Raw genomic sequence first — 14,022 nt, 5'->3', positions numbered from 1 at the left:
TGTCATTTTGATGTTGCTTTGGTATATTTGGCCATTTTTTAATTTTTACATTATCTCTTCTCCGTAATACTATGAAGAGATAGAAATTGGAGGAAAGAGAAGGTAAAAAATGGTCAATTATACATTAAAACAATGTCATTTCATCTAACATGACATAACATTATATGACAAATATATATATATATATATATAGAGAGAGAGAGAGAGAGAGAGAGAGAGTTATATTTACAACCTGAATAGTTTACAAACTCTTACAATCATATCTTAACAGTTGATTTCCGCAAATCAACGGTTGTCATTTATTGTGAATTAATAATTAATTAATAAATTTGATTTGCGAAAATCTTAACCTTTGATTGACGAAAATCAAAGGTTAAGATATGGTTGTAAGAAGTTGTAAACGAAAATAGATTGTAAATATAATCTTTCCTATATATATATATATACATATAGTTAAAAACTAACAAAAAAATATTTATATAATAAATTCTTTTAAAAAAGTTGCCATGTTACAATAATAATGAAATAAGATTAATATAGATATATAGATTAATCTAAGCTGTGACCTTTCCTTAAAAAAAAAAAATCTTCCCTCTCAGATCTCAATATTCTGATTGGTAGAGAAGTTGATGATACAGTGGATAGCGGGGCCTAGACTCCAAAACTCCAAACATTCAATTAACATACTTTTGAAATATTTTTCTTAAATTTTTTAAGAAAAATAAAAAACATATAATTTAATGTTTTGCTCAGCTTATAAATTGATCAAAATTACCTAAAACTTTCAACTCTTTTTTATATAAAAAAAACCATTAAAATATAGAAAAATTGGAATTTTTTACCAAAAGAAAGTAAAATTTTCAATTTATTTTATATGTCAAATTTAGCTCGGGCATGAGTTAGGTGAGGTCTTAACTTCATTTGTAGATATTCAAACCACTCACGTCTGTTCGAATTAATTCTCTAGTGAGATAAATAAGAACTATTAATCCTTACAGGGTAGGTCGGGTTGAGACTCCATTTGTCTCACTCCAGTGTTTGGCAACATTCCAATATATATCTCCTTCAACCTCAACGTAAATCTCATTTCAGTTAACTTCAACTTTTCAAATTCTCATCATTGGATTCGTGATATGTTTGCTGTTCTCTGCACCGAGGAGAAATTTTTTTATCCGAGAATCACGATTTTCAGAAAGATGATGAGAAAATGAGTTTTTTTGAGAATGTTACCAAAAAGTTATTTGGTAGACTAACATATTCCCAGGAGTATTGGGTTAATTTTGTTGATTCTGTGTTTAGTTGTATTAAATTTTCCCTTGCCATAGAAATCTTAAAATAACACTTTCTGGATGATATTCCTGGATGGTTTTTTCAAAAAAAATTACACACAAAAGAAAATCCTGGGAAAATCAAATTTCCGAAAATTTTTAAAAAATCCTATACCAAATGATGCATTCTTATTTATCCAACCAAGAAATCCCAAGAAAACAAAAAAAATCCTGCTACCAAACGTGCCCTTAACGTAAGGGCTGAGGAATAAGTCAAGTCAGAAATGTCCATGGTGATGATTTCTTTTTCTTTTTCTTTTCCTTGCATTCTCTTCGCAGAGCTCTCTAATTCTTCATGTTGATTTATTTTTTCAATTTGCCTGTTCCATGATTTTCGAACACAGCACAATGTTTTCGAGGTTATATGTCCATGTCTTACGAGTCAGAGAACGGTGAAAACGAGAAGAATTTCAGTGATTCGGACCACCATTTACTTAGTGATCCAGATAAATTAAAATCATATAATTAATGAGGAGAGAGAAAAAATAAAAAATAACTTTTTGTCCAAATGCCACTCCTTGAATGAAAAGACTACATAAGATCTAGAGAACCAAAAAAAATTCGAGTGAGAAGGTATTATTTCAGAATTTTTCAAAGTGAAAAAACTCGTTCACAAAGTGACTAACAATGGTGGAAGTGTTTTATTCCAAGAATTTTCAAAGTGAAAAAAAAAAAAAAAATCCATTCACAATGTATGAAGCAAGTTATAAAGTTATAGCTTGAGTATTAAAGTTTACATTTCAAAAAAAAATTCAATAACTTGAGTTTAGTCTAAACACAATGGGTTTGCTGGGTCCTGAATTTCCTATATTCGATAATACAATAAGTCGTAGGGGATCTCTTGTTTCAAAGTATTATTCCAAAAATTTTAAAAGTGAAAAAAAAACTATTTCACAATGTATGAGGCAAGTTATAATGTTATAACATGAGTATTAAAGTTTACATTTCAAAAAAAAAATTCAAAAACTGTAGTTAATTCTAAACACATTGTTTTCGACGATATATGCCTATGTCTTATTGATCAGACAACTGTGAAAAGATATTATTCCAAAAAATTTCAAAGTGAAAAAACTCGTTCATAAAATCTGACTAGTAAGTTTTATTCCAAAAATTTTCAAAGTGAAAAAAAAATCCTCTTTCACAATGTATGAAGCAAGTTATAAAGTTATGGCTTGAGTATTAAACTTTACATTTCAAAAAAAAATTCAACTACTTGAGTGAAGGGTTTGCTGGGTCCTGAATTTTCTATATTCAATAATACAGTAAGTCGTAGGGACCTAGTCGTGCAAAGTATTATTCAGAAAAAATATGGTTTATTTTATTTTTCACTATTAATATTTTGGAATTTGTAATTTTTTTCATTAAAAATAGCATTTTTTAAGAAATACTTATTTTTTTAATAACATTAAGTAGTAGGTCTTTTGTAACATATTTTTATTATTGTGACACTGTGACATTGGAATGAAATAATTCCCTCATTTTATACCATTCTTCCCCAAAAAATCAAAATTTAAACATGAATATGCTGTAAAAAAAAATATGAGTACTGTAATAGCTCAAAAAATTTAAATTTAACTTTAATTTATCAAACTAATTAAATTCAGTTTTTGCATAAAAAATTATGAAATGAAATTTTAGAAACATTTAAAAAAATAAAAATTAACTTTTTTTTAGATATCTCACAAATTTAATTTTTGTTCTGGAGTTAACTTTAATTAATACTTAACATTAATTTCGTTTTAAATATTCAATAAATTTGATTTAAATTATTAAAAAAATTAAAATATATTTACTTACACTATAAATAAACTATATATATATATATATATATGTTTGAAAAATAGTTAAAGCTTTTCTTGAAAAAAAAATTTGGTTACTACAACGCTTAATTTACCATATTTTTGTTTCTTATAGTAAAAAAATGTTATATCAATAATTATTACATTTCATAAACAAGTAATTTTGAAATATTTTTATAAAAGGGATAGAATAGACTTTTTGCAAAAGAATACAAGGGGTAATTGATTAAATGAGAAAGAATAGAAGGAAAATTGATAAAAAAAATAAAACATAGAAAATAATTGATTCAGAATAAAGTACAGAGGATAATTGATAAAAATAAAATATAGGGGTTTTTTTGATTGGGCTTTACTTATCTTACGTAGTATGAGAGAAAGTTATCTTACGTTGTGAGATAAGTAAATAAAGTCCATCAATTTATTTATTTAAAAAAAAAAAAAGACACGAATTTTTATGTGAGTGTAACATAAGAGATGAATCTCGTATAAATAACATACGAGTATAATTTCCATGTGAAACCATACGCGGCTTTGAGCTTTTCTCTTCCATTTATTTAAGAGTAATTATGAGTTTATATTATTGTTGTTTTGAGAGATAAAATGTAGTGTAAAATTGTGGGAAAGAAAAGAAAATTCTTTTAATTCCAAAGAATTTCCTTTTATTACAAACCATTCACTTTTTGTTTCCTCTCTTTTTCCTTCTCCCGTAATCTGTGAAGCACGGATACGCGAAAAATAAAAATTTCTACGTATCGGACACACGTCCGATACGGATACGGATACGTTGGGATACTCTGTTTTTGCGTATCAAATGAGTCAATGGTATTTCAGTAATTTTTTTTAAAAATAAACCGTGTTTTTTTTGTGTGGCAAAAAGCATAGACACCGTCATTCTGAATCTCAGACGCCCTAAAGTTCTACTCACCTGGTCCTGACCTCCATAGACAACGTCATTCTTGTTCCTTATCCGTCGTTGGTTCGCCGTCGCTGTTCCTCCTCCGCCGTTGTTCGCCGTCGGCCGTCGTTTTTCCTCCTCTGCTCCTCCACGGTTTCGTTCTGCTCCTTGGCTGTCGATCGCTGCTCCTTGGCTTTCGTTCTGCTCCTTTTTGTCGGTCACTGCTCCTTGGCTGTCGGTCGCTGCTCTTCGTCAATCCTCACGCACGGAGTCAAGTCACGGTAGGTAAGTGAAGGATTAGGATCCTCCTTTTCTTTTGTTTATATTTTTATATTATATTTGTATATTCTATTTACATAAAATTTATATTGTTATATTCTGTATATTTGTATATTATTATATTATTATATATGCATACTTATATTATTATATTTGTATATTACATAAAATGATACTTTTGTTTTTTATATTATTATATTTGTATATTCTGTTTTTAATTTTTCTTTTTAACATGATTTTGTATTTTGTATTTTTAAATATGATTTTGTTTTGTTAACATAATAGAATGAAGTCGAACATAAAGTAATAGTTCAATACAATCCAATGCACGAAACGTGGAAATTGAAGTTGAAAACTTGAGCAGACCATTGTGGAATTATGTTACTATTTGTGCTTATGATTTTATTATATTTTGTTAATGTGAAGTACACTATATTAAAAATATTATTTAATACTAAGACGTATCGGAACGTATCGAAATAGTAGTATTTTTGAAGTAAAGTATCGGACACACGTATTGGAAACGTATCGAAAATGTCGTATCGGTATCGGTGCTTCATAGCCCGTAATACGCTTCTCCTCTCTTCTATATCCTCTTATTCATTTTCAAGACCAGACTCTCCTTTCTCTTGTTGACCGTGGGTTGATCCAAGGGGAGGGCTTTTGATCCTCTCAACTTCTCTTCTTCACTCATCTTATGTCTCTTTGCTAAAGTAAGAATTATCTCTCTTTTCTTTTGATTCCTTAAGTTTTCAAGGTTTGTTTATTTGTTAAAGTTTTGGATTTTGATGAGGAAATGATGTTTATGGTTGCTTTTGAGGGGGGAAACATGTGGGTTTGTATATATGATGGGTACATTGTGTTTTGGAATGAAGAAACCTTCCAATTTCAAGTTTTGCAAAAATCTAGGTTTTCAAATTTGGTGATTTTCGAAAAATGATGGTATATGGTTAAATTGATCTTGAGGTGATGTTGTATAAGTTGTTAATGGATGAAGAAATGAGATTGAACTCATTTCCTTTTGGAGAAAGAAAGAGGGATTGAACAAATTCCTCTCTTTGCTGATGTTTTAGCTTCTTTAATGGAGGAAATCTAGTTTTATTTTATGTAAATTGATAGTTTAATGAAAACTGTAACAGCCCGTTACGTACCGGTATTGTTAACATTAATTATGATATTAAGCGCAGTTACAATCACGGCAGTTCATTTATAAAACGCGAATAAATTTTTTCCGATTATTACGCGAGCATTTAAAACATAAAAAGACGTAATAATTAAAAGCTGTGACAGTAATCGTAAACTCTTGCGGAAGACTTATTTAAACTATTTTTATCACTTACGTTACTTATTATAAGTTACTAAGGAGTTCCCATAAACTCACTTAGCCAATTTCCAACTTTACGTTTTTTACCAATTCGAACATGTTTCACTCTAAGTTTTTCTGCGACCAAACCGATCGCAACCAACCCTTCTTCTCAGATTATATTTTTGTATTACTTAATTCCCTTTCTAACAAGCTATCATACGCTCAATACGGAGCTCATTTGCTCCGGTTATCGCCGTTTGAAGTTGGATAATCAATTAGCCCAAACAACCCCAAAAACAGCTCCAAACCACTCACATTGCTCGAATTACTGCACTCAATCGACTCAACCATTTGCTCTCAAATTTTTATCCTACAAACTAGACATCTCAAACTTCATTTTGATATATCACACGCTTAATTTGGCGGAGAAACGAAGCGGGAATTAATTTCCTAAATCCGGTCTAGAATCTGCCTCAGGTGCAGGGGCACATGGGCAGTCATGTTTCTCTATTTTTTTCAGGCCGAAGATCAACCCAGAATTTCCTCAAATTTTGACACAAGGTAGAGGACATCTCAACCTTCAAAATGGCGTATGGCACATCCCTAGGGGACCTCTATGGAGGAAGATATGCTCTCCCGAAGTTCGCCTAAAATCTGCCAATTCTACCGAAAATTCGCCAGAGTTTCCTTTGTTTTTCCAATAATCCCAAATTTGTAAAAGATCATTTAAACCTCAAATGTACCTAATAAACACATGATAATACAGTAATAATCCAATGGGTGGCACACACAAGGACCAACAACGCCTTGGGGCACTTACAACTCAATCCAGTTTATAGTTATTAAACATAGAGTCCATATTAATCATTCCTAAGTAGTTGCAATCACTAACACATTTTTCATGCATATTTCCATCATACATATTATCATAACCTAAAATAGGCCTAAGTCCCTTCCATCATAAATAGACATGCATCAATACTATTACAATATGGCTTTACAAATCACAACTTGAAACTAAAACTTCAAATTACATTCTTCTAAAATTACATCTTAAATTTAAAAGACAACATAACCAAATACATCACTACTAGACTTAGGCAAAATGGCATGAACAAGATGCTAATGAAGCTACTAATAAATACAAATGACATGTTCATGCCCTAAGTCTAGCCTAGGCCACACGGCCAACAAAATGCAAAATATGAAGCGCTCCAGCGCTCACTCTGCGGGCCTCTTGCCCGAGGCTCCTGCTCCACTGCTACCTCCTGAAATAAATGCCCCGAGACGGGGTGAGATATACGAATATATCTCAGTAACCAAGAGGTTCTGGAGAAAACTCCACCCAATGGTTCACTTCGATGCATATCAATAGAATACAACAACCACTTTGAAAACGGGATATAGCAAGGGATTTAGAGAATGGGGAATATAAAGAAAACAAAATACGACGATACGGGATGGTAACCCCAATTCCACGTACGCCCTCGGCATATATAAGCCTATGGGTATCATCCAAGGTGTGTTCACAGAAACCACAACCATGATGCCCAAACCAACCAAAATGCCAAAGACATTCCTAGTGTGCTCCTACCCGGATCACAAACCATGACACGCAGTCAACTGGAACTCCCTCCTGGAGACCTATCCAGCGGAAGTCCGAAAATGCCCGAAGGCTAATAAAACTGTCTACTGGCCAGAGACTCGGTACTGCAGTACCCATAGCAATAATGCATGCATGCTCATGTGTTCTATACTATTCATACACACTTCCTACCGTTGCCATCAACTGGCAAGGTGGAACAGAAAAGGGGAACAAGCCCCAGTACCAAGAGGTTACCTGAAATATTGTTTCCACAAGCTCCACAGCAGCTTATCCCTCAACTTGGTACACAGCAGAATGCCTACACAGAGGACATTCCTAATCACTCACAATTCAAACAATACATGCTACTTTACAATTACACATGCATTGAACCAATTACTTACCTCAATCCACTTGGTCCAAGACCAATGGCAACTCACTGAATCAAGATTCAGGATTCAAGTCAACGTACGGCAACCTATACAATTTCGTACATCCATCAGTACGCGTCAAATAGCATCAAAATGCAAAATCACAAAAATCCTCCCCATCCTCCCTTGATGGTTCGACCAATGAAGTGTAAATTTGAGATTTATTTTTCTAAATTTTCTTTCTCATTTTGTTACGTCTCATTAGGTTGTCAATAGGCCAATTCAAGTGCCGGTTCGTCATTTTCGCGTCGGATTACATCAGAACGCGAAAACCGCAAAATCCCCCCTTGGAGGTTCGGCCATATAGGTGTTAATTGGGGATTTATTTTTCTAAATTTTCTTTCTCATTTTAGTACCCATCCTTGGGTTGCCATAAGGCCATTTCAACTGTCGTTTCGCCGTTTTACGTCTTTTAAGCATCGTTTCGCTAAATATTTCGCTCTAGGTTCATTTATGCCAACTAAACCACTTATTATTTTTCCATTGATTCTAACACTTGCCAATCACAACACAACTCATCTAAGCACTATATAACTACACAAATCATCATCCAAATCATTTTTCATCATCAATTTACTCATTTTTCCTCAAAGGTTCGAATCTTGCCCTATGACATTCCAAAGAATTTCCATTCAATTTTAATCACTCCAACCTTCACACAACCTATCATACCATCATGCCACAATTCATCAAACAAGTCTCAACACCAAAATTCACAAGTCCAAAATCATGATCATCAAATTTTTCTAAGTTAAATTCATCAATTTTCACCAATAAATTTCATCGCATTTTTAGCTTTAATACATCATTCTAACACATTATCATCTAATACACATTTTCAAATTGAGCTCTCTAACATCACTATTCATCATATCAAAGTTTAGGTTTTCAAAATCAAATCATCACCATCAACCATTTAAAATGCAAGAACACTCACCCAAATGGAAGGTACAAGGCTCCTCCTAACTATACTCCACCATTGGAGCACTTGGAAGCTCCAAGAACACAAAAATTCCTCCCAAAACCGTGACTGAAATTGGCCAAGATCTCCTCACACACGCGATTTCAAGGTTCAAGAGTGGTACCAATGTGTTTAGGAGGTGTTTTCCAACAAGTTTCAAGACAAAAATCGTTGGATTTGGTTGAGATTTGAGTGAGTTATGATCCAAAGAAAAATTTGCACAAAGAGGAAGGGGGAAGGGGCTGCTGTCGCGGGAAGAAGAGAGGGAGGAGAGAGAAAGTGTGAAAAAAAAGGTGAGTTTGACTCACTTAAGTCACAGGCGGGTCCCACACGCGTTTTAACTTTAATCAATCACCTAATTTCAACCACAAATTCATGACCTACGTATTTTTCTTGTTCATGTCATATTTTTGTTTCCCAAAAATACTGATAAAATTTTCACGCTTATCGGTACAATTACACTGCAGTATTTTTACACCGGAAATCACTATTCATCAATTTTTCTCAAAATGACTCAATTCCATCAAATTTCATCAAATCATATTTCCTAACTCAACAAACCATTTATAACTCATATTTGAAACCTAGAACTCAAAATTCAACTGGCACGTTTTACGGTGCAATCGTACCGCGGTATTTTTACCCGCGAAAAACACTATTCACTGATTTTTCTGAACCAATTTCCAGGGTTATTTTTACCATCTGAGACCTTCTACTCAATTTTTATCTTCCTAGGGTTGCGTGTTGGCTAATTACCGTTTTGCCCTTTCTTTGTATTTTGGCCTAATTTTTATGATTTTCACTAATCCATCACTTGATTGCTCACTTAATATTTTAATTACTTGATTTAAAATTGTGAGGTGTTATAAAAACACTATGTGTTGGAACTAAAGTTAAGATAGAATAAAAGTTATTTTGGTTGTTGGTGAAGTTTTAAGCTTTGTTAAAACGCTAGCCCCTCGCATTTTGGATTAATCAAAGGAATAATGAATTCTTTGGACGTTGTAGGTTCACCTAAACCTTTACATTTAATCTCGGAGTAGATGTTCTGCTTTATAATTTGGTCTGTTATATATGGTCTTTATTGGGTGAGGGTTTATGGTGTTCTTATGCCTTAATTTCTTTAATGCTACGAATCTACATTAATTGGAGATATGGTCTTGTGCCCTCGGTGTCTGAAATTACAAGAATCTTAATCTATCTTTAATCTTTCATTGTTTAACATAAACAAGCTCAAACTGGCTCAATGGACAGTGTAGTTGACTCTCTAAATAATGCCTATTCTTGTACCTTAATTTCTTAAGTCTTGATTGCCCTCAGTATCTGAAATTACAAGAATCTTAATCTATCTTAATCTTTTGTTGTTTAACATAAACAGGCTCAAACTGGCTCAATGGACAGCGTAGTTGACTCTCTAAATAATGCTTATCAAGATTTTATTGCTGCTGCGCAAATGTGCTAGAATGCAAAGAAAATGCTGGTGCCCAAGATTTTATTGCTGCAGCACCAAATGTGCCAGAGTGCAAAGGAAATGCTGGTGCCCTTAAAACAACATCAACCGATACTGCTCTAGGCAAATGTGCTAGAGTGCAAAAGAAATGTTGGTGCCCTTAAAACAACAACAACAGATACTGCTCTAGAAAAGTTCAAGCAGAAGTGGGAAGTGTTATCCCACAAACAAACAACTAACGTTTCTCGATATTATCAATGTCAACGTCTCAAAATAGTAAAGGGATACAAATTGATGCCTCGATTGTGTCGTGCAAGCATGGTAAGAAGTAGATTGTTGCCGGTCTTTTTATACTGTGTTCTTTTAGGACTGCTAACATATGTGACCTGGATCAATTTCTTGAGCACTATAATTGACTTATTAGAATAGATCCTTAACAACTCGTTTACTAACTATCTTTATGCATTGAGTACTGTGGTGTATCATATTAAATCTTCTTTATGAATGATTGATTGATTGATGCTGTTTCTATAAGCATTGAAGTTCATATTGTCTGAGAAATTGATTGATGCTGTATTTCTAATTTCTTTTTTGGTTCATTAGATACATCCATTGGTAGAATTAGAAGTTTCACCTTGAAAAGGTAAAACCAAATGCAAAGTAAGATCATACTGTAAACAAACAGCCTTACTTACACAATGAATACCTTCAGCTAAATCTGGCATTGTATGTTAAATCAACTTTTTACTGACTCTTATAAGATTGATTTGGCAGATGACCACGACAATAGCAAGTGAAGATGTTCATAGGGAGGAGGTGAAGCTATTAAAAGCTCTGTCTGGCCGTAAGCATCGCATCAAATTCCATGATGCTTGTGAGGATGCCAATAAGGTGACGTAGTTGTGGTGTTTGCTTGCACATCTGAGGATATAAATAACCTTGCCCATGCTAATGGATTCTGTCATGGATGGAACAACTAAAGCTTCGTGTCGTATTGCTAAAGATAATACTCATTTTGTGATGGATATTGCTAAAGATAATACTCATTTTGTGATGGATGGAACAACTAAAGCTTTATGTCGCGTTGCTAAAGATAATACTCATATCGCGATGGTTTCTCGCACTCATGGGCAATTGGTGCATTGGTTGAGGATATAAGAATCAACTTTGAAGTTAAGTGACAATTAATTTGTTCTTTTAACTTTGAACTCGTGCTGTGTGAAAGATGGTAGACAAATACTTTTTTCTTGCAATTTATTAGCATTATTGTACTTGCACTTTATTAGTTGCTAGATTTTCATTGAATTTTGCAATTTTTTTGCACTATTCTCCGGTTAGCTTCACTAACAAATTTGGGAAAGGAAATGAGATATTTTCTGTGAGATTAAGCAGATAATGGAAGACACTATCTCAGGTTGAGGTATTGGGGAAATTTGATGCTGCAGCAAGCATGTGCATTGTAATTTCCAATTGCACATCAAATTTCCCCAATATCTCAACCTGAGATAGTGTCTTCCATTCTCTGCTTAATATCACAACAAATATCCTATTTTCTTTCCCAAATTCGTTAGTGAAGCTGACCGGAGAATAGTGCAGAAAAATTGCAAAGTTCAATGAAAATCTAACAACTAATAAAATGCAAGTAGAATAATGCTAATGAATTGCAAGAAAAAAGGATTTGTCTACCATCTTTCACACAGCAGGAGTTCGAAAGTTAAAAAAACAAATTGTTTGTCACTTAACTTCAAAGTTGATTATTATATACTCAACCAATGCACAAATTGTACATGAGTGCGAGAAAGCATCACGATATGAGTATTATCTTTAGCAATGCGACACAAAGCTTTAGTTGTTTCATCCATGACAGAATGAGTATTATCTTTAGCATATAAACAAACCTTGAAAACTTAAGGAAAAGAGAGATGATTCTTACTTTAGCAAAGAGATATAAGATGAGAGAAGTTGAAAGGATCAAAAGTCCTCCCCCTTGGATGAACTCACGGTCAACAAGGAGAGTTTGGTCTTGAAAATGAAAAAGAGAGATAGAGAAGTGTTTTACGGGAGAAGGAAAAGTGATTGGTTTGTAATAAAAGGCACTTCTTTGGAATTAAAAGAATTTTCTTTCCCACAATTTTACAATACATTTTATCTCTCAAAACAACAATAATTAAACTCATAATTACTCTTAAATAAATTCAAGAGAAAAGTTCAAAGATTCCCTTGTAATTTCACTTAGAATCAAAAACTCTTTTATGCTTTATTTTTTATCAGTTACCCTCTGTAACACTGAATCAATTTCTCCCGATGTTTTATTTCTTATTAATTATTCCTTGTGCTTTCTCATTTAATCAGTTACCCCCCGCTCATTTGCAAAAAGTTTATTCTATCCTTTTTATAAAAATATTTTAAAATTACTTTTTTATAACCAATTTTATTTTTTTCAAGAAAAGCTTTAACTACTTTTCAAAAATATATATATATATATATATATATATATATATATATATATATAGTGTAAGTAAATATATTTTAAATTTATTGAATACCTAAAACGAAATTAATGTTAAGTTTTAATTAAACTTCTCCAGAACAAAAATTAAATTTGTGAAATATTTAAAAAAAAAAGCTAAGTTTTATTTTTTTTTAAATGTTTCTAAAATTTCATTTCATAATTATTGATGCAAAAACTGAATTTAATTATTTTGATAAATTAAAATTTAATTTAATTTTATTGAGCTATTATTGTACTCATATTTTTTTTTACAGCAAATTCGTGTTTAAATTTTGATTTTTTGGGAGAAAATGGTATAAAATGAAGGAATTGTTTCGTTCCATGTCACAACAATATTATTAAACCCGGATCAACCCCTTTGGATGGGTCATGCATTCAACACGCTGCGACTCGTTTGACCTGCCCAATTGATATTGTTGATCAGCCATGTCTGATTAAAAAAAATAAAGAGAAAATATACTCTTACGTGGTAGGAGAGTATTTTTTTTACACGTACATCGATTTTTGTGTTGTCTTTTTTTCTTTTTCTATAAATAAGTGGGTTTCACACATGATTATCTCTATAACATAAGAGAATTTCTCTCCATATTACATGAGATTAATAATGCCCAAAAACAAATCACACACGGCATTATTACAAAAGAGTGAGAGACAAGAACTGAAAAAGCACGATTTAGGAGCAAATGCTAAATCCCTAAATAGATACAGTGGCAGTTTTTTTGACTTCGAGTGTTCTTCGATTCTTCTGCATTGCCGTTGCAGACGTTCTTCGCCGCCGTTGGTGGTCGTGAACTAAACTCTATTTTGTTTTGACATTCATAGTGTTGAGAATGTTTAATATATATATATATATATATATATTCGGATCAACTGATCCGACCAGTGACTCATTACCCGACCTAATCATGTGTTGGTCGATTTTAATAACATTGGATTACATTAAAAAAATGTTACAGAAGACCTATTACTTAATTTTATTAAAAAATTAAGTATTTTTTTTAAAAAAAATCTATTTTTAATGAAAAATCAAATAAACCATACTTTTTTTTACTTTGAAATTTTTTGGAATAATACTTTGAACTAGGTCCCCTACGACTTACTGTATTATTGAATATAGGAAATTCACGACCCTGCAAACCCGTTGTGTTTAGACTTAAATCAAGTCGTTGAAACTTTTTTTGAAATGTAAACTTTAATACTCAAACTATAACTTTATAACTTGCTTCATACAATGTGAAAGGGTTTTTTTTTTTTTTTTTTTTCACTTTGAAAATCTTTGGAATAAAACTTTTCCACCGTTCTCTTTCGAGTCAGGCTTTGTGAAAGCATTTTTTCACTTTGAAAAATTCTGGAATAATATATTTTCACTGTTGTCTTATGTTTAGACTTAACTAAAGTTGTTGAATTTTTTTTTTGAAATGTAAACTTTGATCCTCATGCTATAACTTTATAACTTTCATCTTACATTGGGAAAGA

At 32.3% G+C, this 14,022-nt stretch overlaps 1 protein-coding gene across 1 annotated transcript; it reads left to right on the top strand.

Moving 5' to 3' along the window:
• Positions 1-9,977: 9,977 nt before the first annotated feature.
• LOC133308147 (uncharacterized) lies at positions 9,978-12,204 on the top strand. The gene is made up of 3 exons (XM_061508749.1): positions 9,978-10,031; positions 10,158-10,355; positions 10,809-12,204. The coding sequence occupies exons 1-3, from the start codon at positions 9,978-9,980 to the stop codon at positions 10,932-10,934; spliced, it is 378 nt and encodes a 125-aa protein (XP_061364733.1). The 3' UTR covers positions 10,935-12,204.
• The last annotated feature ends 1,818 nt before the right edge of the window (positions 12,205-14,022 follow it).

The sequence above is a fragment of the Gastrolobium bilobum genome, unplaced genomic scaffold, assembly GCF_033153095.1.
Source record: "Gastrolobium bilobum isolate Gb01-03AN ecotype WA unplaced genomic scaffold, APGP_CSIRO_Gbil_v1 utg7653, whole genome shotgun sequence".
Lineage (NCBI taxonomy): Eukaryota > Viridiplantae > Streptophyta > Magnoliopsida > Fabales > Fabaceae > Gastrolobium > Gastrolobium bilobum.
This window is presented reverse-complemented; position numbering and strand designations above follow the sequence as displayed.

Excerpts from the sequence above, each read along its gene's own strand:
- LOC133308147 (XM_061508749.1), top strand. The coding sequence starts at position 9,978 with ATGGACAGCGTAGTTGACTCTCTAAATAATGCTTATCAAGATTTTATT. Across the intron at positions 10,032-10,157 it reads ATCAAGATTTTATTGCTGCT|GCAAATGTGCTAGAGTGCAA; the intron begins GCGCAAATGTGC and ends ATACTGCTCTAG. Across the intron at positions 10,356-10,808 it reads GATTGTGTCGTGCAAGCATG|ATGACCACGACAATAGCAAG; the intron begins GTAAGAAGTAGA and ends TTGATTTGGCAG.